The following is a 23,373-nucleotide window of genomic DNA, read 5'->3' as shown; positions in this document are numbered from 1 at the left end:
GTGGTGCCGCTGTGGACGCAAAGGGAGGTGGGAGCAGCGGGGGTAAGGAGAGAAGGGGAGGCGGCCGGGGAGTGAGGGAAAACACCAGGAGGATGGACGCATGTCCAGCAAGCAGGAGGGCACAGGGTCAAGAGGGTGACCGGTCAGCAGTGCCACGGCTGCAGAGCAGGGAGAGGCCGGTGGGACGTGGTAACAGGGAGCCTCTAGGGACCTCAGTGGTGTGACGGGGCAGCAGGTGGGTGCAGGGGCCCGGGAGGGGTAGGGGGGAGCCTGCCGTGAATGTGATGGGGGTTTCATGGACCAGGGAGGGTGAGGGTCATGCGGGGGACACCTGAGTGTGTCTCAGGCTGGCAGGCAGGAGCAGGCTGGGTGCGAGCCACAGGCCAGCAGGAGAGGGAGGGGAAATGTGGAGGTGGGAATGGGGAGGCAGGTGCCAGGCAGAGCCCCCACGGGCCTCAGGCCTCCGACGGGAGGCGCGGTAGGACTCCTCTGTAAAACCACGAAAAGTGGCATTTTACGACATTGTCAGCGTAAAGGCAAATTGGCCCAGGCTGGCTCCATCATTTTTCTATCCATATTGTGGATATAAATGTCGTCTTATATTCATGTTCATTCACATTCATTTCCCACATTCATTTCCCACGTTCATTTCTCTTCTGAGTTTACCCCTCAAGCACGGCAGGCCGACCTGTGCCTGTGGTTGGAGAAGCCGGGAAGCTGGGGACGGATGACTGGAAGACTCAGGAATGTGGAGGAAGGTCTGAACAGCTCGTAGTGCCCCGTTCAGAGGAACTCTGGTCCGACCACCCACTTTCCAAGTATGGTGACTGGTTAGTACAAGTATATCTCAAATAGCGTGTGGGATATACCCACCTTAAACAAGTACTCATTGTTTATCCGAAATTCAAAGTTAGCCAGGCACCCCCTATTTTATCTGGCAACTCTGAAGTGAGGAAAAGGCTGGCTGCTATCCAGGGGAACATTCACTAGTCAAGGACTGGGGCTGGGATCAAAATATAGGGAATTTAAGAATGAGGATGTCATGCAAATATTTTCTGTTTTTTTTTTCGCGGTGAGGTCGTGTGGTTTCCAGTCAAGCTCTTCAGTTCTGAGACTCTCGTAGGACAGGAATGGAGAATGTAACAGAATACCTCCGTGAGTTAGGTCTGTCCCCTCGTGGAGCAGAACCTTTCACAGGGAAGACTAGACACAGGCCCTTTTTGCTCTAACCTGGGAACACACGTCTGCTCTTCTGAGGCCAACGATAAAGACTGTGATGTCCACAGTGGCCCCAAAAGAGAGAGGTCCACATCCTAACCCCCCAAAACCTGAGACTGTAACCTTATATGGAACAAGGATCTCTGAAGATATAATTAAGTTAAGGTCTCAAGAGATCAGCTTGGATTTTCCAGGGACACTACATCAGGGACAAGTGTCCTCGGAAAGAAGAGGAGAGACAGACAGGGAGGAAGGCTGGAGTGATGTGTCCACAAGCCAAGAGATGCCTGGAGCCACCAGCAGCTGGAAAAGGCAGAAGCGCATCTCCCCAGAACCTTCAGAGGGAGCGCAAGTGCTTCTGACACCTTGAGTTAGGACTTCTGGGACCCAGAGCTAAGAGAGAGAGTAAGCCTGTGTTCCTCTAAAGCCACTTAGTTTGTGGTCACTGCTGCAGCGGCCCCAGGACACGCACACGGCACCTGCCAGGTACAGGCGACAGCCCGCGAGCTTAGAGAGGGGTCAGCCTTCCGCCTCACAAGCCCGTCCTGCCAGGAGCCCCTTGATGGGGGGTGTGGACGCCACCAGGGGGCGCTCTGCAGGGCTGACAAGTGCAGAAGCCATCCCGCCCACTGCACCAGTGACCCCCCCGCCCGCCCCGGGGGCAACACGAAGCTCAAAACCTGCCCCCCGTGCGTTTTGACCCACACCGGTGTGTCTCCTGCACGGTAACACTCAGCACCCAGGACGCGATACCAACCAAGAAAATCACCCTCAGATTAGAACCCCATTTGTTGAGAGTTACCGTCTTCCTGGACTGCCTCTTTCGGGGCGGCTGGCTTTCTCTTGGTTCTTCTCGCTTTCCCCGAGGCAGCTGGCTTTCCTGGCCCCACGCCACACTTGGCCGAGTGTCTCTGCATGTTAGTCTGTTGGGGAAAAGACACAGAGCACACGGCGGAGTCAGCAGGACCGACGGAATGTCATTTAGAATTCCAGGGGTGAAGACCCGGGCACGGGAAAGCGGGGAAACACATGCCTGGTATCTTCTTTCTCTCTTTCCTTTTTCAAAACGATATTTATTTATTTACTACAGATTGAGGAAGAGAGAGCGCGTGCGAGTGGGGGGAGGAGCAGAGAGAGGGGACAAGCAGACTGCGTGCTGAGCGCCGAGCCCGACGCGGGGCTCGATCCCATGACCCTGAGATCACGACCTGAGCCGAAGTCAAGAGTGGGACGCTTCATGGACTGAGCCACCCAGGCGCCTCCATGCCTGGTATATTGTACCAAAAAGGCGGTTTTTTAAAAAAGGGGACCCCTCTGTTGTGTTTAGATCTAACCAAAAGTGAGCTTATTTTAAATACATATTTTTTATCATAGAAGTCCATGAGAAGACAACATTTATTCTTCTAGGATGCATCTACTCTCCAAAGTAGGCCCTGATATTAAACTAGAAATTCAAGAAATTGTCAATTTTAAGAAAATCGATGCAGCGTGTGAACGTCACTGCCCCGCCAGCTTCTCTCCCGAACTACCACGCGTGGAGTTACTGAACGTACATACAACACTCAGAATTAAGAGGGAAGTCAGAGGTTTCCGGGCAAGACTGTTACTGCATTCTTACATAGGAACACTCAGGATGACTTAAGTCAGGCATCTTTGCCTGTTAGGGAAGTTCATATGGAAAGATCCTGGTGACATGTCAGTCAGTTTGCTGAGGACATAAAATCTCCCACCTAATTTCCACTTTGGCTTCAGTGTGGTGTTCCACCGGACTGGCCTGGTTTTTATGGGTCGAAGGGAAAGGATTCACGTGTAAGTGGAGGGGGACGTTACGGGTTATTGAAACTTCTTCCATCTTGTATTGACAAATGATGGCCCAAGGGTCAAATCCAGTCGGTCAACTGTTTTTGAAAAACAAATTTTCTGGGGGCGCCTGGGTGGCTCAGTGGGTTAAGCATCTGCCTTCGGCTCAAGTCATGATCCTGGGGTCCTGGGATCGAGCCCCGTGTCAGGCTCCCTGCTTCATGGGGAGCCTGCTTCTCCCTCTCCCTCTGCCGCTCCCCCTGCTTGTGCTCTCTCTCTTTTGCTCTCAAAAAGAAAAAATATATATCTATATATAGATATATATATGAGAATTTTTCTGGAACACTGCCATGTCTATTTGTTTATGAATTCTCCATCTATGGCTGCTTCTGTGTTACACCAGTAGCTGGGCCAGAAACTGGTCTGTGAAGCTGAAAATATTACCACCTGGCCGTATACAGAAGAAGGTTTGCCAATCCCTGATTTATATGATGATTATGCACAAATGAAGCCTTCTGAGGCCAAGCAAAGCACGTACTCATGCACACGTACACGCAGTCTCCCTCCAAATTCATGAAGCTCACGGCTAACGACGCTGGACGCTGGCTTTGGATTAATAAACCACCAAAACCACATCCAGCCTTTAAAAAGTCCGTGTGCTAAGATTTTAAGTAAATCGATATGACATTTAGATTGTTCAGGGCTCAGGGGGCAGAGCAATATGACAGACATCTGTGTCAGAGGACTGATTCTCAAGAGAGGAGGGACCCAGCATTCGGAATCCAGAGTGGGGGTTTTCACGGGAGGAAGGGTGCCCGCAGCCCTGTGACATTCTGGTGTGGGAGACACTGCGTGTTAAAGAATGGGAGTTTGTGAACGATGTGCTTTCTAAAAATTAAACTGGATTCGAGTATCCGATATGCACGTATTTCTCGATTTCTAAAGACTTCATATTTTAGGGCAATTTTAGGTTCAGAGCTTAATTGGGAGGGAGGCAGAGATTTCCCTTGTGCCCCCTGCCCCCACACACGCACAGCTTCCCCATTATCCGCAACCTCACTGGAATGGAGGGTTCTTTTGTTACAGTTGATGAACCTACGTGGACACATCACCATCACCCAAAGCCCACAGTTTACACTGGGGTTCACTCTTGGTGGTGTTCATTCTGTGGGTGTGGACAAATGTATAATGACTGCACCACCGTTCTAGTATCACGCAGACTAGTTTCACGGCCCTAAAACCCCTCTGTGCTCCGCCCGTTCATCCCTCCTCCCCAGTCCCTGGAAACCACCCATCTGGTTACTGTGTCCATAGTTCTGCCTTTTCCAGAACGTCCTATGGTTGGAATCGTACAGTGTGTATCCTTTTCACTTAGTAATAAGCATTTAAGTTTCCTCCATGTCTTCATGGCTTGGTGGCTCATTTCTTTGTAGCCCTGAATACTAGTCCATTGTGTAAACGGATGGACCCGCTTATCCAACCCCTACTGAAGGACGTCTCGGTTGCTTCCAAGTTTGGGTGATTAGGACTAAAGCAGCTACAAACATCCAGGGGCAAGTTTCTGTGTGGACGGAAGTCTTCTACCCCTTTGGGTGAATAGGAGCATGAGTGCTGGGTTGCATGGTAAGAACACGTTTGGTTTCCCAAGAAACCTCCAAACCGTCTTCCCACGTGGCTGCGCCATTCTGCATTCCCACCAGCTACGCCCGAGCGTTCCTGGCGCTCCACGTCCTTGAGCGTCTGGGGTCCTCGGCGCTCTGGATCTGGGCCATTTTTGGTAGGTGTGTGGTGGTGTCTTGGTGCATTTGTATTTCCCCAACGACGTACGATGTGGAGCGTCGTTTCATGTGCTGGCTTGCCATCTGTACATCTTCTTTGGTGAGGGGTCTGCACAAGTCCTTGGCCCGTTTCTTAATCAGGTTATCCGTTTTCTTCCGGCTGCGTCCTAGGAATTCTGCATTCTGGATGACCGGCCTGTATCCGAAGCGACTTTCGCATATCTTTTCTCCCTGACTGTAGCTTGTCTACTCAGGTCAGAAGTCGTGCATTTTAGAGGAGGCCAGCTTACGGATGATTTCTGTCGTGGACCGCGCCTTTGGTGTTGTCTCTGAAAAGTCCCCGCCGTACCCTAGATCTTCTCTTGTCGTCTTCAGGAGTTTTATGGTTTTGCATTGTACATTTAGGTCTGTGATCCACTGTGAATTAATTTTAGTGAAGGGTGTAAGGTCTCTTTCTAGATTTTTTTTTTTTACGTGGATTCGAGTTCTTCCAGCACCGTTCATTGAAAAGAGTATTTTCTCCATGGCACTGTCTTTGCTCCTTTGTCGGAGATCAACGACTGTACGTATGGGGCCTACTCCTGGGCTCTCTATTCCACTGATGTGTGTGTCTGTTCTTCCAACAGCACACACTGTCGTGATTACTCTAGCTTTATAGCAAGTCTTGAAGATGGGTAGCAGCAGTCCTCCAACTTCACTCTCCTGCCTCAGTATTATGTTGGCTATTCTGGCTTTTTGGTTTTGTTTTTTTGCCTCTCCACATACTCTGAAGTCATTCTGTCGGTATTGGCAAAATAATGTGCCGAGATTTTTTTTTTTTAGATTTATTTAATTTTGGGGGGGGCTGTGGGAGGGGCAGAGGGAGAGGGAGAGAGACTCGAGCAGACTCCCCGCCGAGCACAGATTCCCATGACCCTGAGATCATGACCGGAGCGGAAATCAAGAGCCACCAAGGCACCCCTACTGGGCGGAGGTTTTGATAGGAATTGCTCCGAACCTGTAGATCAAGTTGTAAAGGAGGGACGTCTTGACATTGTTTTCTTGTCCATAAACATGGACTATTTTTCTCCATTTATGCAGCTTCTCTTCGATTTCATTCATCAGAGCATTTGTCATTTCCTTTCTAGCGGTTCTTTGTGGCTCTTTCTTAGGATTTCCATCTCTGCTCCCGTGGCTCACCTGGTCTCGCGTGCTGTCTGCTTTATCCATTAGCGCCCTTAGCATGTCAATCAGGGTTGTTTTAAATTCCTGATGAGTCCGACATCCCCACCACACCTGGTTTTGCTGTTCTGTCTCTCCAAATTGTGATTTTGCCTTTTGGGATGGCTTGTAATGTTTTCCTGATTGCTGGACTTGACGCCCCGGGGAAAAGGAGCGGCCGTAAACAGGGCTTTGGTAATGCGGACGGGAGGCGTGGGCAGGGGGCGTGTTCTGTAGCCCGTGACCGGGTCTCACTGTGTCCGTGAGCCCTGCCCCTGGACCATGAACCTCGCAAGTGTCTCTCGGTTTTATTTTCCACCTCAGGTGGGACCGGATGGCTCTCGTGGGCGGCAGCCACCCTCACGGCCGGCCCTAGGTGTTCTCGCTGATTCTTCTTTGCATTTCCCTAGCAACGAACGACGCTAAGCATTTTTTCATGTGCTTACAGGCCACTTGCAGGTCTTGTTTGAAGAAATGTCTATTTAGATCCTTTGCCCATTTCTCATTGGGTATTTGTCTTTTCGTCGTCAAGCTGTAAGAGGTTTTATATCTAGGAGCACCTCATTTTCCTCATTTTGCCATACTCTGCTTTACTGCACGTTGTACGTACTGCATTTTTTATAAGTGGAAGGTCTGGAGCACTCTTGCATCGAGCGAGTCTACTGATGCTGTTTCCAGAAACCTCGCACCGCATCTCCGGGTCATGCTTTGGGAATTCTCACAGTATTTCAAACTTCTCCATCCTTACTGTATTTGCTGTGGTGATCTGTGATCAGTGATTACAACTTGCCAAAAGCTCAGATGATGGTCAGCATTTTTTTAGCTGTATTTTTACAGTAAGGTTTATACTTTTTTTTTTAGACAGAATGCTCTGGCATGCTTAACAGACTGTAGCATAGGGTAAATGTACTTTTATATGCACTGGGAAACCAAAACATGCCTTTCACTCACTTTATCGTGACATGTGCTTTACTGTGGAACTAACACCTACAGTATCTCCAAGGTACGCTGTTCAAATAAACTTTCTCGAACGCAAGAAAAATTTTTAAAACTTCCGATTATATGTTCTGAGGAATTCTCTGAGGCGGACCCATTCTTTCCTCTGTTTGCTGGTTCCTCACCCCAAAGGGTAGGTTCTTACAATGCTGACTCTTTACAAAGTTAACTCAGCATGAACCCTACTGTGTTTGCAGTGCTGCCACTACTTGTATTTGAAATTTTGAACTTAAGAGTATTAACACTCCAGAATTACCCAGGAAAACACAAAGAGAAAAGATTAAGCTTTCTCCCCATGAAAAGAGTCAACTTCAGATAACTCGAAACTTTCATCAAGGCTGGCCGGGAGCGCACACATTGTCTAGGGATCTGGCACGCCATCTGTGGGGGTTTTTCAAGGACCACAAGTTCTTCCACACGCTTCCTTTCAAAAGGATCCCCATCCCCCACCTCTTGAATGTGGGCTGGACCTAATGATTGGTTTCTAATGAGGAGAAGTAACGGGTCACTGTTAAAACTAGGTGACAAAGGGCACAGTGGCTTCCCCCTTGCTCTGGGTCACGAGGACACTCGAGCTGCCCAACAGAGAGGTCTATGTGGTGAGGAACCAAAGCCACCAACAGCCATGGGAGGGCGCCATCTAGGGAGTGGAGCCTCCAGCCCGGCCAGATGTGGCCCCCAGTGGACGATATCCTGACTGACCCCCCGAGAGATGCTGAGCCAGACCACCCAGCTAAGCCCCTGCCAAATTCCTGCCCCACAGAAAATGGGCGGTAATAAACGTTTGTGGTGTTTACGCTAAGTTTTGAGGTAATTTGTTAGATAGCAATAGATCGCTAACACAGCCCCGCAAAAATAACATGGAAGACGAGCCGTATTTCTTAGCGGAGTACCACCAACGCTGCTCTAAGGACATCTCCGAGACGTTCCGAAGGTTGCGGCCTCTCTGTGAAGCAGCCTTAATCTGATTCAGGGGAGCGAGGTTAAAATGTTCCACTGAAAGCAGGAGTCCTTGCAGGTTCTGGGGACTATGAGGATTCCCTCAAATGATGTGCAAGATCGGGTCTGCAGAATTCTTTTCACGGAAGGGGCGAGCACGCTTTCACAAGATTTTCAAGAGCTCGGGGACTCCAAAAAGCTAGTAACCGCTCCCCCGCGGCGGACCGAGGCTGCTCCAGCCCGGGCGGGCTGCTCTGATTGCCTTTACACTCCCCGAGGGCGTCCGCGCCGGGGCAGAGAGGACCTCCGGGGAGGATCCCCGCCGCAGGCAAGCTTACCCCGCGGGAGAAGCCCTTGCCGCACGCGGGGCATTCGTACACAGCCGGCACGAAACTCGCATCGTGGTACTTCTTGAAGTGCACGTCGAGAAGCTGCTTCTGTCGGAAACATTTATTGCACGCGAGGCAGGTGAACGGCTTCTCCCCGGTGTGCGTGCGTCTGTGAACGGTCATGTGACGCTCCTAGGAGGGAAGGGGAGGAAAACAAGCCGCTGAACTCCTTACAGGGAGTTTTTTAGTCTTTGGCAGTATTGAGTATATACCTTTCTTCCCTCCCCAACGATGAGCGTGCGATTAAGAGACCTGACAGCACACACGTTGTCAGGATGGCACAGCTGCAGTGGCAACACAGACTGGCCATCCAGGACCCACATCTGTCACCGTCGCTGCTGCAGGCCACCAGCAAGCTCCCAGCGGGGGCCCCCAGCCCCTCAGGGCATGCGGCGGAACATTCCTTGGGGAGTCAAACGATAGTTATCTGTCCCTCCAAGATAGCTCATGGATTTGCAGCCTTGCTTCTAGAACTATTTGCCATGACCTGAGTTTACAAAGGACAGACAACCTGCACACTAATCTATGTTGGAGGGGCGCCTGGGTGGCTCAGTTGGTGAACATCCGACTCTTGGTCTTGGCTCAGATTATGACCTCAGGGTCGTGGGATGGAGCCCCGCGTCAGGCTCTGCACTCAGCTGGGTGTCTGCTGGAGCTTCTCTCCCTCTGCCCCGTCCCCCACTCATGCACTCGAGATTACTCTCTTTCTAGAATAAATAAATCTTTAAAAAATTTTTTAAAAAAACTAATGTCAGAGTTTAAATCAGTGGCTATTTGGGGCTGAAAGTACAGTATGCCTCTAAATATTTCCCCTCCCGCTTTCTGATAAGTATTAGGACAAATCTTAGTATCTATTTAAAAGCATAAAAGTAATAATAACTGTTCTTAGCAAAGAAATAACCAGAAATTTTAACTAAGATTTACATGAGTAAATAATTTGGAGAAGCAGGACACAAATATATAAAGTCAAGCAAAAGTACCTAAAATGCTACAATCACGTGAGAAGACACATGCCCACTTTTACGTTACTGTTCGTAACCGAACCGACCGTGTTTCTCCAAGGCTCTCTCTTACGGGTTCACTCTTCCCCACAGGCCTTTCCTCTCGCCCTCCTTCCCAGATAGCGCGGCCCTGCTGGGACCTTGACTCCCAGGGAGGGACTGAGCCATGCTGTCCTGGGAGGAGGGTGAGAGGAAGGGTGTGAGGGGAAGACAGTCTTTTTTGCATTCCATTCCATTCCAATTCAGTGACCTACCTTACACTCTGAGTGAATCTTTTACCTATAGGCATGATTTTGTAAAATAATGGACTGATTGGCCGTCTGGCAAATTGCAATTTACTGAGTTACGGAGCCCTTCTCACTGTTGACACATTTCATGACACTTTGTAAAGACATGTTTTCTTAAAATCACTCCAGTCTCCTTAGAAAAGACTTAAAGTGTTAGCAAGCTGTCAAGCTCACGGTGGTGGAAATACAAATTTCTAATTGTTTATTTCCTCTTGACAGCTGAAATCGTATCTTTGGCAACACATTTTCCTTGAAGTGACGGACTCACTTTATTTACTTGCAAAAAAAAAAAAAAAAAAGGGCACAGAGTGTTGCCAAATGTCTGGGACGAAGCAGCAGAGTTTGTCACTTGCTCTTTCAAGTGAAAACAGCGGTTCGGGAAAGAGTTGCTAGTTGAGCTGGGAACTCGAAAACCGCGCCAGATGCTTCCCTCCCTCCCACTGCTGGGCTTCGGAAGACAGCAGAGGCGCCTCTTCAGTTCCAGGATTCAGGGTCAAGGGTGAACGAAGCTGGTAACTGTCACGGCCTCATCAGGACCAGTCTTAGGTAAAACTGCCCTTTATCTTTATAGCCAGTGCAGGACGGTGAGGAACACAGTGGAGACTGCGTCCTGCGTCCTGCCGCTGTTCTGCTTGGTTCTGACGCACCTCCCCTGCCTTGGCACCACCACGGCCCACGCCAACGTAGTGAAAAGGGCAAATAATCTGTTGGCATTAATTAGTTCATGATCGTCTTGATCTGACGGCCCTGACTGGTTTCAAGGATGTGCAGAGGTCTGTAAAGCATACTTTTTTTTTTTTTTTTTTAGGTTTTATTTCTTTTAGAGGGGAAAGAGACAGCAAGAAAGCATGCACGGGGAGGGAGGGCAGAGGGAGAGGGAGCGAGAGAATCCTAGAGCAGACTCCTCGCTGAGCGAGGAGCCCACTTCGAAGCTCGATCCCACGACTGAGATCATGACCTGAGCCGAAACCAAGGGTCGGAGGCTCCCCGACGGTGAACCACCCGGGCGCCCCCGTCCACCATACTTTGAAGAACCGTAGCTTTGACGTGTGGGCCCATGGCTGCTTGCTGGTTCGTCTGAACACTCTCTTGCACGAAAGCATGACTTTTTCCTGTATTCTCAAAGGGACCAGGATCCCCTGCCAGCCCTCCCTTCTCGCGTACACCGCGGCCTTCCTCCGCCTCCCCAAACGGCCTGAAACGTGGTACCTGCTTGCAGGCGTAACCGCAGTGGTCACACTTGAACCTCTTCTCGTTCTTATGCGTCTTCTGGTGCTGAATGAGGGCGTAGCGCTCGTGGAAGACGGCGGGGCAGCAGCGACACTTCATCTCTGTGGCCTTGTAAGTGTGCAGATTGCGCAGATGGACGCCTAGAAGAGTGACAGAACGGTTCGCGCTGAAACGGTGTTCTTTCTGTCCCCTGCTCTCCCGAGCCCTGGGTGTCAGGGCCCCCTGATCTCGGCACCACTAGCCCCTGGCGCTGGTTTCTTCCTGGGTGAGCCGTGCTGGGCGCTGCGGGGACTTTGGCAGCGTCCCTGGCCTCCACCCAGGAGACACGAGGAGCAGTGTTTTCTCCCCAGGTGTGACGACCAGAAGGCCTCCAGCTATTGCCAGCTGCCTCCCCACGAATGAAATCCTTCCCTGCTGGGTGCTGCGCGGGGCTGCTCGGAACGCACGGCCTGCCGACAGGCCCGCGGACGACCCTTTCGCTGCGGGGTGAGATGCCGTTTCAGCTGGGGCCTGTCCGACCCAGCGTGTTCACTGAACAAAGCACCTCAAGAACCTTACCATGGTGTGGCGGGTTTTTAGGATAATATTAAGGTGATTTCTCATAACAAAGATATAACCTCTGTATCTTAACTTAAAAAGAAAAGTCCAGATGTTCTGTTAGAAGTCAATGCCCTGTTTCTTTCCTGTCGTCACTGACCTAGGACTCGCCGTGAGGTCTGACTGGACACGCTTTAGAATAATTTCTGCCGAACCGAGGCTAACGCATGGTGGTTTGTGGTCCTTTGCGGAAGAGGCCAAACCCCAACGGACAACTGGAGGAGGGACACCTCGATGTGCCGACTCATTCACTGAGGAGCCCGATCTCTCCGACGGGGGCAGAAAGACTGGGCCGGTTCCCAAAGCATCTTACACTGAGATGAGGGGTAACCTACGTCATTTTGTCGTGTTGTCAAAGTCCTGTTTCCTTTCTGGGCAACAGCCTTGTGGCCCTTGTGCCCTACAAAGTCCCACTGGGCTAGGTTTTGTGACATGTCGGTAACTATAGTAACATTGACAGAATGTTCCAGATTTGAAAAAAAGTTAAGGCTTCATAAAACACCCTCGCTCTTTCAGAAATGTTCCCAAAACAGCGCATCTCATCTCCAGACTTCCACCTGGCGAATCGGTGACTTGCATTTGGGCTAACGTGTTCTGAGTATCACAGCGTTACACGCTTTGGCAAGAGGAGTAAGATCATGGAAAATGGGAAGCCCAGGGGCCCCGACACAAAGGAAAGAGGCTCATTCACTCCCGGTTGCTCCCGCTGCTAAATACTGCCTGGTTTTCCCTGCGGGCAGGATAAAATCCAAACTCCTAACTCTGGCATTCGGTGTCACCCACGATGTGTTCCGGTCTCACTGTGGTGCTTCGTGCCATGAGAAGGTCATGCCATGTCACAGCAAGGATTTCAGGCCACAGGCTGGCCTCTTTTATCGAAGCGAGTTCCCTGAGGGGAGGGCTGTTTTGGTTCTTCCTTTTGTAACCTCAGCTCCCCGAATGTGTTAGGATCACAGCAAGAGTCTAAGAAAGGTTTGCAGAGTATCACTGATGAGAACGTTAACAGAGTCAGAACCTATCCCCAGGCCACCTCTGGGCACCCTGGCACCTCCTAGTTTGGGGGATCTTGGGGCAGTTCACACTGTCTCTCTAAGCCCCTCCAACATCTGTAAAAACAGGACTAATATGGAATAAAACAGTATCTGTGGAAGTGTTTTAGGAGCTAAAATACCTGTGTTTGCTTAGCAGGTGTACCTGGAACTGAATGGGCTCAAGCCATGAAATTGCACTTCTGCAATGTCACCACTAGATGGCATCACAGGACCTCTGGAAAAAACCCCTCTCCCGGAGCTGGTCCTGCAGCCCAGGGGCCTCCCTGTCATCAGGCCCAGCGCTCCTCGGGTTTCCAGGCTGTGCCCCCAAAGAGCCAACAAATACTGTCATTAAAGGAAGTTCATGAAGCCAGACACTCACGCAGGTCACTCTTCCTTGCGATGATGGTGGCACAGTGCGGACACTGGTATTTGGGGACATTCTCGCTGTGCTTCTGCAGGATGTGTATTTTCATGGTGCCACTCTGGGTGAAGCGTGCGTGGCACACGTGGCATTCGTACGGCTTCTCACCTGTGACACGGAGACAAAAATGACCCTCTGCGCGGAGGCTTCGCCCAGCAAGCTGAGAACTTTTCTTTTCTCGCCGAGGCTCCTTTCTCAACCCCTTCCTTGTACATTTAGCCCCACGATTCGAGCCTGATGCCTACATCACACGCAGACAACATCACATCAAGCACAGCTGTGTGGACAGTGGCCCAGGCAGGCGGCTCTCCTGCCATCTGGGGGGTACTCGTCCGTGAGCGACCCGGTTCCCACCCTGCTGTGAAAGAACCGAGACATACACGTAAACACAGTCTTCATACAAAAAAAATATATAAAATGGGAGCTGGAAATACCATATGACCCACTAATTCCGTTTCTGGGTATTTATGTGAAGAAAACAAAAGTAGTGATTTGGGAAGATATAGGCCCCCCTATGTTTACTGCAACGTTACTGACCATAATTGAGATACGGAAGCAGCCCGACTACCCACCGATAAATGAGCAGATAAAGAAGAGGTGGGGTGTGTTTATGTATATGATGGACTATTGCTCAGCCGTCAAAAAAGAATGAAATCTTGCCATCTGCAATGACACGGGGGGACCTAGAGGGGGTTACACTAAGTGAGAAAGCCAGGCAGAGAAAGACACCCTAGGATTTCCCTCACATGTAGGGTCTATGTAACAAAACAGAACAGACTCGTAAATACAGAGAACTGGGGGTTGCCACAGGAGAGCGGGGTTGAGAGACGGGCCGACAGATGGAGGGGATTAAGAGGTTATGAACTTTCAGTTATAAAATAAACAAGTCGTGGGGATGAACAGCATGGCCCAGGGAACATGGGCCCTGGTAATCACGTCGTCCGTGTCAGCTTGTGTGGTGGCAGAAGGGGACCACACTTGTCACGGTGAGCGTCGTGTAAAGCGTGGGACAGGACCGTCTCTCTGTGGTACACCTGAAACTAGTGTGTCAACTACAGGTCCATTAAAAATAAATAAAGAAGAAAATAAGTGCATTACAAAGCCAGCGCGCTTCACATTCTGCCTTAAAATTGTGGGGTCAGTTAAGCAGGGGACTTTTAAATCCCCGACTCGCCCACGGAGCCAGACCCTGGACAGCGGTCTACTTCTCCCGGTGGGACCCCCCCGCCCAAGGCTAAGTACACACCAAGGTGCGGATCAAATGCCCCGCGTCAGAAAGGATGAAGACGCTCGCTTTGACGTCTGAGCTTGCCATGGGCCGCGAGGAACACTGTCCAGGCTTCCCCGAAACGGACCCGAGGGGTCTCCTCCCGCGTTACCTGAGTGCGTCCTCATGTGCCGCTTCAACTTGTAGGTGTCCTTGCTGGCGTAGCTGCACAGAAGGCACTGGAAGGGGCGCTCCCCCGTGTGCGAGCGGACGTGGCGCTTCAGCTTACTGGCCTGGGAAAGGAGGCGCGAGCGCCGTCAACACGTCAAAGGCCTGAGAATCTTCCATTCATCAGCATAACAAAAGATCTGGAAATTGCTCCCAGGTTAAGGTCAGCGCGGGTTTCACACCCGAACACCGTGAACCGTCCTGACTTTTTATTTTCCGCCCTGGATGATGGTTTTCATTTGATGTGTGCGTCTGAGCTCCTTGGTGGCTAAGGAGCAGTAATTTCGAGAGACTCTCAGACTCGACTTCCCTTGACAAAGGGAACCTCAGATCCAGCTGCTCGGAGCCAGACAAGAGCTGGTTCTCATTTCCAAGGCAAGTTTAGATCGGCTCGCAGAGGCGGGAAGACTTCTGTTCGCGTGAATAAAGCGGGAGCCTTGGAACGGGGGGTGTTTAACGGACCACGACATCCCCGTGAGGCATTTCCCAGTTACAAGCCCTGTGGACCCTAAATGGCGCAGGAGTGGAGACAGGCCTCCCTTTCTAGCAAGGACAAGTTCTAGGTGTTAGCGCTTTCTTTGTAAGAAGAAACTTTTAAGTAAAAGGAAGCAAATGCTAATGTGATTAATTACATATCCCAGGCAATTAATTAAAAGGCAAACCACATATTCCCTCTGGTTTGATCTTTTTTTTTTTTTTCCTTGCCTGTCTGATCACCCTCTAGAACTGTCCTTTTTCTGTACGCACTTCACAGCAGGCTCTTATCTGCCTTTAGCAGAACACAGGGCCATCAGCCATCCTGGGGCAACCGTTGTCAGAAAGCTGGCGTCGGCCCTGCCTGCGATCTCAGGAAGGCTACGCTTGGTCTGGCTTTCCAGTATGGAACAAGCATACATAAGCCTGGAGAACATTCAAGAACAGAAGACGTAGAATGGAAAACAAGGTCCGAATGGAAAAGTTTAGCTTAGATTTTCGGAAGTGAAGTGGATGTCTGTGAGCATGTGAGAAGGCAAAACAAAGTTTTAACAACTATGGCACTAAACGTTTGATGAGCAGAGAGAGCAGGGAAGGCAGCCGTGTACAGACGTCCTCTGCTGCTCCGAAGGGAGCAGGGGACGAGGGGTGTTCACAAGCTTTCAGGGGTGTTGTAATCTGCCCACAGCTTGGATACATTTCTGCTGGCCCCAATGTCAAGGGACAGTGCTGGGAGAGCTTAGGCTACCCCCCCCCCTTACAGCAGAGCAGCAGAGCAGGGCTTGGAAACTGCACAGAAGGGGCAATGCCCTTGCATTGGGTGGCAGAGGGTCCCTACGTCGAGGCCGACCACTCCTCGGGCTGCGCGCGGACGGCCCACCCCTGAGAAGGGTTCCCCCCCCCCAGGCAAGTGTGTGCTGAGAACCTGCAGAGCACCGAAAAGGGGGCCCCTCGAGCTGAGAATTCTCAGGTGGCTTTGTACCTTGAAACCTTCGCTGCGTTTCCTTACATAGCCACCACCTTTAACTCCGATGACAAATAATTTTTAAAAATAGTAATAGTGGGAAAAAATTCTTGGAACCAAATCCTGACCCTGTCTGTGAGCTTCCCTCATTTACGAAACGCGGTTGCATCATGACTGTATTTAAACTCCAGCCCTCTCCTTTAACTCCATTCTGTGGGAGTGTGTGATCCCTCCCCCGCTGGGCCCGGACCCAGCACCCAGCGTGCGCGCTGACAGAGAGCGGAGGGAGCCCTTAACTGTTCCTTGAAGGGAACTGACTTTGCACCGTAAGTTACGCAGGCGGCCGTCATTGCATTTGGAGTGTGGCTGAACCAGCCAGAAGGTATAAATAAAACCATCTGGGTGAAATGACCATGACACATCACTGATGATTCAGAAAGGTGGTCTCACTGCACTTAAGAGAGGAAATGAACCACGTCTCATTCTTCACACAAGTTGCCTTGTATCTGACCAGGTGCCACTGAGGAAAGGTCCCAAGTTGCAGAGAAAACTCAGATTGCTTCTGTGTTCTATGTCAGAGCAAACACCCCTGGATTTTGTAGAACGAGTATGCTCCAGAAAACACCAGATAGGACTAACACATTTGAGAAACATCTCTCTCAAGTATAAGTGATTTCATTTGTAATTTGTACACTTTTACTGTACTTTCACTAATTGGTAATCAAAGAAAAAAAATTAATTTTCTATTTTCTTTTTTTTTTAGAGAGACAGAGAGAGAGAAATCAAACATGCATGCAAGCGAGGAGTGAGGGCAGAGGGAGAGGGAGAGAGAATCTTAAGCAGACTCCATGCCAGCTGGGCTCCATCTCCCAACCCTGAGATTGTGACCTGAGCCAAAATCAAGAGTGAGATGCTTAACCGACTGAGGCATCCAGGTGCCCCTCCAACTTTCTATATTAAATTCAGGAAATAGAACGAGTATTATTTCCTACATAGATTTTGTATGAATAATATCTTTCGCGAAACCTATTTTGTAAGGGATTCTATCAGTGTAACTTAACTGTCACGTCAACTTCTTAATAAGAGCGCCGTGAAGCTCTCAGTACTGAGTGAACTTACTTCCACGCTGGCATACTTGCACACGGAGCATTTAAAGGGCTTCTCGTGAGTGTGTTTATAACGTCTATGTCGGACAAGTTCTCCGCTGGTGACAAACGCCATATCACAGTCACCACACTTGTAGGGCCTGGTTCCTGTAAAATCCCATAGTTCATCCTGTTAAACAAGACTTCACCACAAGTTCTCCTAGGAATTTATAACCTATAAATTAGACTCAGTTTAAGAATGCTTTAAAAATTAAGAAGAGGCCCCTTAAATCACAGATACCCCAGCCACATAGGAGAAAAGTCTTTATAACATTTGATGTTTTTAGGCAACATGGAAGACAAAACTAACGTCGTTAAACCAAAGATGTTATTTTGATGTGCAAATAGGTAGATTCGCATTCGTGTATAAACTTTAACACTTATCCTCACTGGGAAATATCCTTCTCGTCCAGTTTACCTGTGTGTGTATTGACATGATTCCGCAGAAGAGTGACGGTGCGAAAGGCTTTTAGGCAAAGATGGCACATATGGGGCTTTTCAGCCGTGTGAGTTTTCATGTGACGATTAAAACTCGAAATTCTAGAAGAGGTGAACACGCACATATCACACTGGAAGGTTCGTTTTACTTCTGCAGGAAGAAGATAGAGAGTTTACATATTTGTAAAAATCTTCCTTGAGATGTTCAAATTCCATTGAAACACATTAAAGTAGCTTGGCACATCCCTTTTTTAGCGTCATGGGGTAACCCAACAAAAGATATTCCGTGCAAACGGTACCCCATAGAGCTGGGGCAACTCTAGTAATAGACAAAACAAACTTAAGACAAAATCTGTTACAAGAGACAAACAAGGATATTATACAACAATAACAGACCCAATCCACCACAAAGGGAGAACCATTATAAACTTATACACGCCTAATAACAGAGCCCCAAAATACCTGAAGCAAAAATGGACAGAGGGGAAGGTAGAAAGAAGCACTGCAGTAACAGTGGGAGACTTCAATATTCTACTTTCAACAACGGAGAGCACAACTAGACAGAGTATCAGCAAGAAAACAGAAGACTTAACGCTATAAACCAAACAGACATAACAGACATCTACAGAACACTCCACTCAACAACAGCACAACGGGCGTTCTTTGCAGGTGCATGCAGAACATTCTTCAGGAAAATCCACGTGTTAGGCCACAAAACAAATGTCAATAAAAAGGGGGCGCCTGGGTGGCTCGGTTGGTTGAGTGTCTGTCTGCCTTCAGCTTGGTCACGGTCCTGCGGTCCTGGGATCAAGCCCCACATTAGACCCCCTGCTCAGTGGGGAGTCTGTTTCTCCCTCTCGCTGTCCCCTGCTTGTGCTTTTTCTCTCTCTCAAATAAATAAAATCTTTAAAAAATGTCGATAAATTTTAAAAAAGCATAGAAATCATATATCTCTGACCATCATGACATGAAATCAGGAACCAATAAAAGAAGGAAATGTGGGAAATTCATAAATATGTGGAACCGTACTGAGCGAGAGCAGTTATAAGACAGTACTTTGAACAACTGTATGCCAATGAACCAGATAACCCAGATGAAATGGAAAATTCCTAGAAACACACAAACTACCAACCCTGGTTCAAGGAGAAATAGAAAATCTAGATAGCCCTATAGCAAATAAAGAGATTGAATCATTAATCAAGAAACTACCCACAAAGAAACCCCCAGGACCAGAAGGCTTCACTGGAGAATTCTACCTACATGCTTAATGAATTAACATCAATCCTTTTCAAAGTTCACACATGGAAAAGTAGGACACTTCCTAGTTCATTCCGTGAGGCCAGGATTCATTCCGTGAGGCCAGGATTACTCGGATACTAAAACCAAAGACACCACAGGACAACTACAGACCAATAACGTTTATAAATATAAATGGAAAAGTCTCCAATAGAATACTAGTAAACCAAACCCGGCAGCTTATTAAAAGGATTGTGCACTGGGACCAAGTGGAATTTATCCCAGGAATGGAAGGATGGTTCGACATACCACAACCAGTCAGTGCATCACAGCGTATTAACAAAAGGAAGGGGAAATATCACCATGAGCTCCACAGAGTCAGAAAAAGCACTTCACAAATTCCAACGGCCTTCCTGATACAACACTTGACATAGAAGCAAACTTGAGAGCAAACTTGAAATAGAAGGTTTATGGGTTGAATTGTGATCCCCCCGAAGATACACTGAAATCCTAACGGTGACCTTACTTGCACATAGGGTCTTTGCAGCTGCCGTCAGGCTTACATGATCATATTGGAGGAGGGTGGGTATGACTGGCGCCCTTACAAGAAGAGGAGAAGAAACGCAGGTAGAGAACACACACGGGGAGGGAGAATTTTACATGACGAGAGAGGCCGAGACAGTGATACATCTATGAGCTAAAAACATGCTGTGATTGGGACAATGCCAGAAGCTAGGAGAAAGCCTGAACACATTCCTTCCTAGAGCCTTCCAACACCATGATTCCAGACTCCCAGCCTTCGGGACCGCGAGAGAACACCTTCCTATTGTCTATGCCACCCCAAGTGTGGTGTATTGTTGGGCAGTGCCAGGAGACGAATACAGGTACCAACTGAAAAATGGGCAAAGCATGTCAGCAGACCTTCCTCCAAAGAAGACAAACACATGGCCCATAAGCACCTGACAATATACCATCTTACCGGTAATTTTTCACCAACTTCCTACGTCTTTACTAGCATCAGGGAAATGCAAATCAAAACCTCCGTGGGGCCACCCTCCCACACTGCTGGGGGGGGGGTAAGCTGGTGCAGCTGCTGGGGGAAGCCGGGAGTTCCTCAAAAACTGACATATAGACTGACCATATGATCCAGCAATTCCATTCGGTTCTACGTACACGTCCGACAGAAGAGGAAAGAAGCGTGCAAACAAAACCCTGTACGTAAATACTCCTCCGGCACTGCTCACACCGGCTACAATGCAGAAACAGCCCGAATGGTGACGGGTGGGTGGATGCACGCGGATCCCCCGACGCACGACCACTCAGGGATGGAGGAATGAAGCACTGATCAACGCTAAGTGAAGAAATCCAGACACAAAGGCCACATAGTTCATGCGTACGAGTCCCTTTAAATGACGTGTCCAAGGATGACCGCTAAGTGCGTACACTTCTCTCTCTTTTTTTTTAAATTTATTTATTGATTTGAGGGGGGGTAGGTACAACCCAGGGGGAGGGGCAGAGGAAGAGGGAGAAGCAGGCTCCCCATGGAGCAGGGAGCCCGATGCAGGGCTCGATCCCAGCACCTCGGGGATCTTGACCTGAACCGAAGCCAGACGCTTAACCCACGGAGCCACCCAGGCGTCCCTGTGGCTCACTTTTCTTTGGGGGATGGAAAGAGCCTGGAATTAGTGGGGTCAGTTGCACACGATTGTGAATAGATGAAAAATAAAACGAGCTAGGAATTGGGGATTTGGGGGTATGATCTCTCACTTTAAATACATGAGAAGCATGATATAAATGTATATATATTATAGCAGAGACTACAAACTCCGCCGTCCACTGAAGCCAGAGGCCGTGAACCTCAATGAACGACCTGAACCACACGCATGAAAAACAGGAGGTGTGACTTTCAAAAGGCAGTCACCTCCCGGCCCCAGCCACCTGTTGCTGGCAGGAAACAGCCACGTGTGGCCAGAGATGACTTTGTACAAATGAGCTAGAAACTGAGATTTGGGCGGTAAGCTCTCTTGCTTTAAGTAAGTGAGAAACTAGCATTTTCTAAAAAGCTACAGAACTCATTTTGGAGGGTCAAGTTCACCCCGTGGGCTGCCGCGATGCAATCTTAGTTGTAATCTGACTCAACTGAGCTTCAAGGTCCTTCCTAGCCTGGCCTCATCTCCCTCTTGGAGCAGCCATCCGCGGAGCTGCCCACCCTCAGAAAGAGGCCGCATACTTCTGGAGCTCCCCCCGCAGGCCGCTTGCTGCTGCCTGGAGTGGGGATCCCAGGTCTTAATGGCTTCTGAGTCCTCTTCCCTGCCCTCACCTGAACATCCCCGCCCTACAAGCCTCTGCTGCCTTCTGGACATGGTTCCTCCTTCTGGCCCCGAGGCCCTTGCCCGAGCCTCCATCAGCCCTGCGCAGTCCTCCCCACTCCCCGGGGCTGCAAACCAGGGGTAGACCAGGGCCCACCTTCTCTGTTCCTACACAGCACTTTGCGGGAGCGTTTTTACTCTGCTTTAAAAACATCTGTGTCCAAGACAGACTCTTTTGGATTTGATTCACAACACAGAACATTCCTTTAAAGTTTCTCCCATTTCCTGGCAGTTTGAAAGCAACTACAAGTCAACCACGTAAAATTTCAACCACCCTCTCGTGCCCCTAAAGAGCAGCGGCAGCCCCCTGGTAGGCACGATCTCCTCGGCTGCACGAGCTGGCCTACCCTTCGTCTTTTTCGGGTTTTTTGTAGCGCTGGCTTTCTCAACATGGCCTTGAACGCATGCAGGTTTCTCTTCTTGTTCTTCCACGTGCAAGTCTGAAACGGTCAGCACAATTTCGTCTCTCCCTTCATCTCCCGGCTTCGCTTCCACAAGAAAGAGCTGCTCTCCCACCTGTGGATCGAGTCCTCCTTCAGCCAGCAGCTGGTCCTCCTCCTGGCCTTTCTCAAGCTAATAAACAAAAGCGAGCATTCAGACAAACACTATCTCTGAACGACAATCCACTGAACTCTTTGCCTTGGCGACACCAGAGAGCCCATAAAGAACAACAAGAATTACGGAAGCATAGAAGGTCATCTATTGGACCCCAAAATGCCGACACCATCATTATTAAGCATCCAGGATTTGGGGAATGAAACAGAACACTGTTTTTTAAAAACACAATGCTCCTTGTAGCGTTCCTCGGCGTAACTTTTCGAACTTTTGGAAAAGAACAGGAGGGCTCCCAAGATTTTCCCAGGGCAATCTTTTTACTGTGTTTGATTTAAACTGCAACTTTTAACTCGCTTGTCCCCACCTAATCGTGCACAAAGAGCAACTAAAAAAAAAAAAAGTAGTCTGAGTTCCCCCCCCTCGCCCCCCTGCCCCAGCCCCGCACAGCGTCTGTTTACTCAAACCAGCCGTACCTTCAGCAATCCTGCGCTCTCGGCCAGGCTCACCGCACACTTACTCTCCTCACTGGCCACGGCCAAGCTGCCTTCCAGAACTTGCAGCTCCATCACCTCCATCTCCTGCAGCACGTACGCCTCCTCCTGGATGCTGATGGCGACGCACTGCTGGGACCCCTCGCCCAGCCACAGCACAGACTGCAGCCTGCCACCCGCCTGCTGGACCGTCACCTGCACGCCCTCCTGGGGCTGCACGCTGAGCCAGCTGACGTCCTGCACCTCCACGGCCTCGGCCTCGGAGAAGTGCACCGTCTGCAGGGTTAGAATGTGCTTCTCGCTCTCCTCCGTGGTGAGCAGCGGCTTCTGCTCTCCCTCCAGCATCTGGGCCTGGAGGGGCCCGTAGGGGCACGGGGCCTGAACGTCTCCGGGGCCTGGGGGCCCCCTCCCTCGGCATGCTCCGTCTTCCTCGTCCTCTAATAGGACTTCTGGGATCAGCTCCAGTGCTTTGATTTTGGTAAACTGCTCGGAAGGGACAGAGATCTCAGTCCCTGCCATCGTGACGTGGCCTGTTTGAGAAACAAGAGAGCAGTCTTGGTAGGGCACAGTGGGGCTGGATCAAGCCATGACAAGGTCCTGGCCTCCCAGGAGTCAGGACTAAGTTGATTCCGCCTAGGTCTAGAAGGGGCTGAGCCTAAACAGTGTTTAGGCGAAAGCAGGAGTTAGTCCAGAAGATTCTAGAACTAGTAAGTTTGGGCCTGAGTAGGATTTTGGCAAATACACGGCCTAGCAAGGTGGGGCCCCAGCATGGTCTGGGCCAGTGCACACTGCTAGGCCTAGAAAGCTCGGGTCTGAGTGGGCTTTCAGCAAACGCGCATGCTAGGACTAGGAGTAGCAAGGTGGGGCCTGAGCCGACTTTCCACCGTTACACGATTCCAGACTGAGCACCATCTGAGCCACGCGGGCTTTGGGCCTAGAGCCTCTAGCTCATGCAAAGTTAGCCCAGCAGGCTTCAGACCGGCTACGCCCACCCTCTGGGCTTCAAGGCGCCTACACTCCCAGTCCCTCCCTGCCCCATCCCTCCACGCCAAGCTGGGGGGCTCTCCCCCGGGCCCCACCCGCCCACGTGGGAGCAGCCTGTGTTCTACAGGGGTCTGGAGTCTAGTCCCTGGGGCGACCCCTCACCCGGGAGGCGTGGCCTGGGCGCCCAGCCCACCCTGCCTTGGTGGCCGCTGCCTCGTGCCGCGTGCTGCCTGCCACTGCCTGCCGCCCGCGGGCCGCCTGGGCGCGACGGTCAAGTGCAGCAGTGCGCAAGCGCAAGGCGGGAAAGAAGGGGATCAGCGTGCAAGGGGCGGAGCCAGAAGAGAGGGGGCAATGGAAGATGGGGGAGCTGAAGGGGAGGGGCACCCTCAGGG

General features: G+C 50.2%; 1 protein-coding gene across 1 annotated transcript; it reads right to left on the bottom strand.

Moving 5' to 3' along the window:
- Window positions 1-1,737: 1,737 nt before the first annotated feature.
- On the bottom strand, window positions 1,738-22,516 carry CTCFL (CCCTC-binding factor like). The gene is made up of 10 exons (XM_087853934.1): window positions 21,980-22,516; window positions 21,299-21,524; window positions 17,327-17,497; window positions 16,883-17,016; window positions 14,270-14,390; window positions 12,849-12,998; window positions 10,818-10,978; window positions 8,270-8,452; window positions 2,021-2,141; window positions 1,738-1,811 (listed from the first exon to the last, which is right to left on the bottom strand). The coding sequence occupies exons 1-10, from the start codon at window positions 22,514-22,516 to the stop codon at window positions 1,738-1,740; spliced, it is 1,878 nt and encodes a 625-aa protein (XP_087710060.1).
- Between the last annotated feature and the right edge of the window lie 857 nt (window positions 22,517-23,373).

Source organism: Ursus americanus, chromosome 22 (genome assembly GCF_024610735.1).
Source record: "Ursus americanus isolate L20-20 chromosome 22, mUrsAme1.1.p, whole genome shotgun sequence".
NCBI lineage: Eukaryota > Metazoa > Chordata > Mammalia > Carnivora > Ursidae > Ursus > Ursus americanus.
This window is presented reverse-complemented; position numbering and strand designations above follow the sequence as displayed.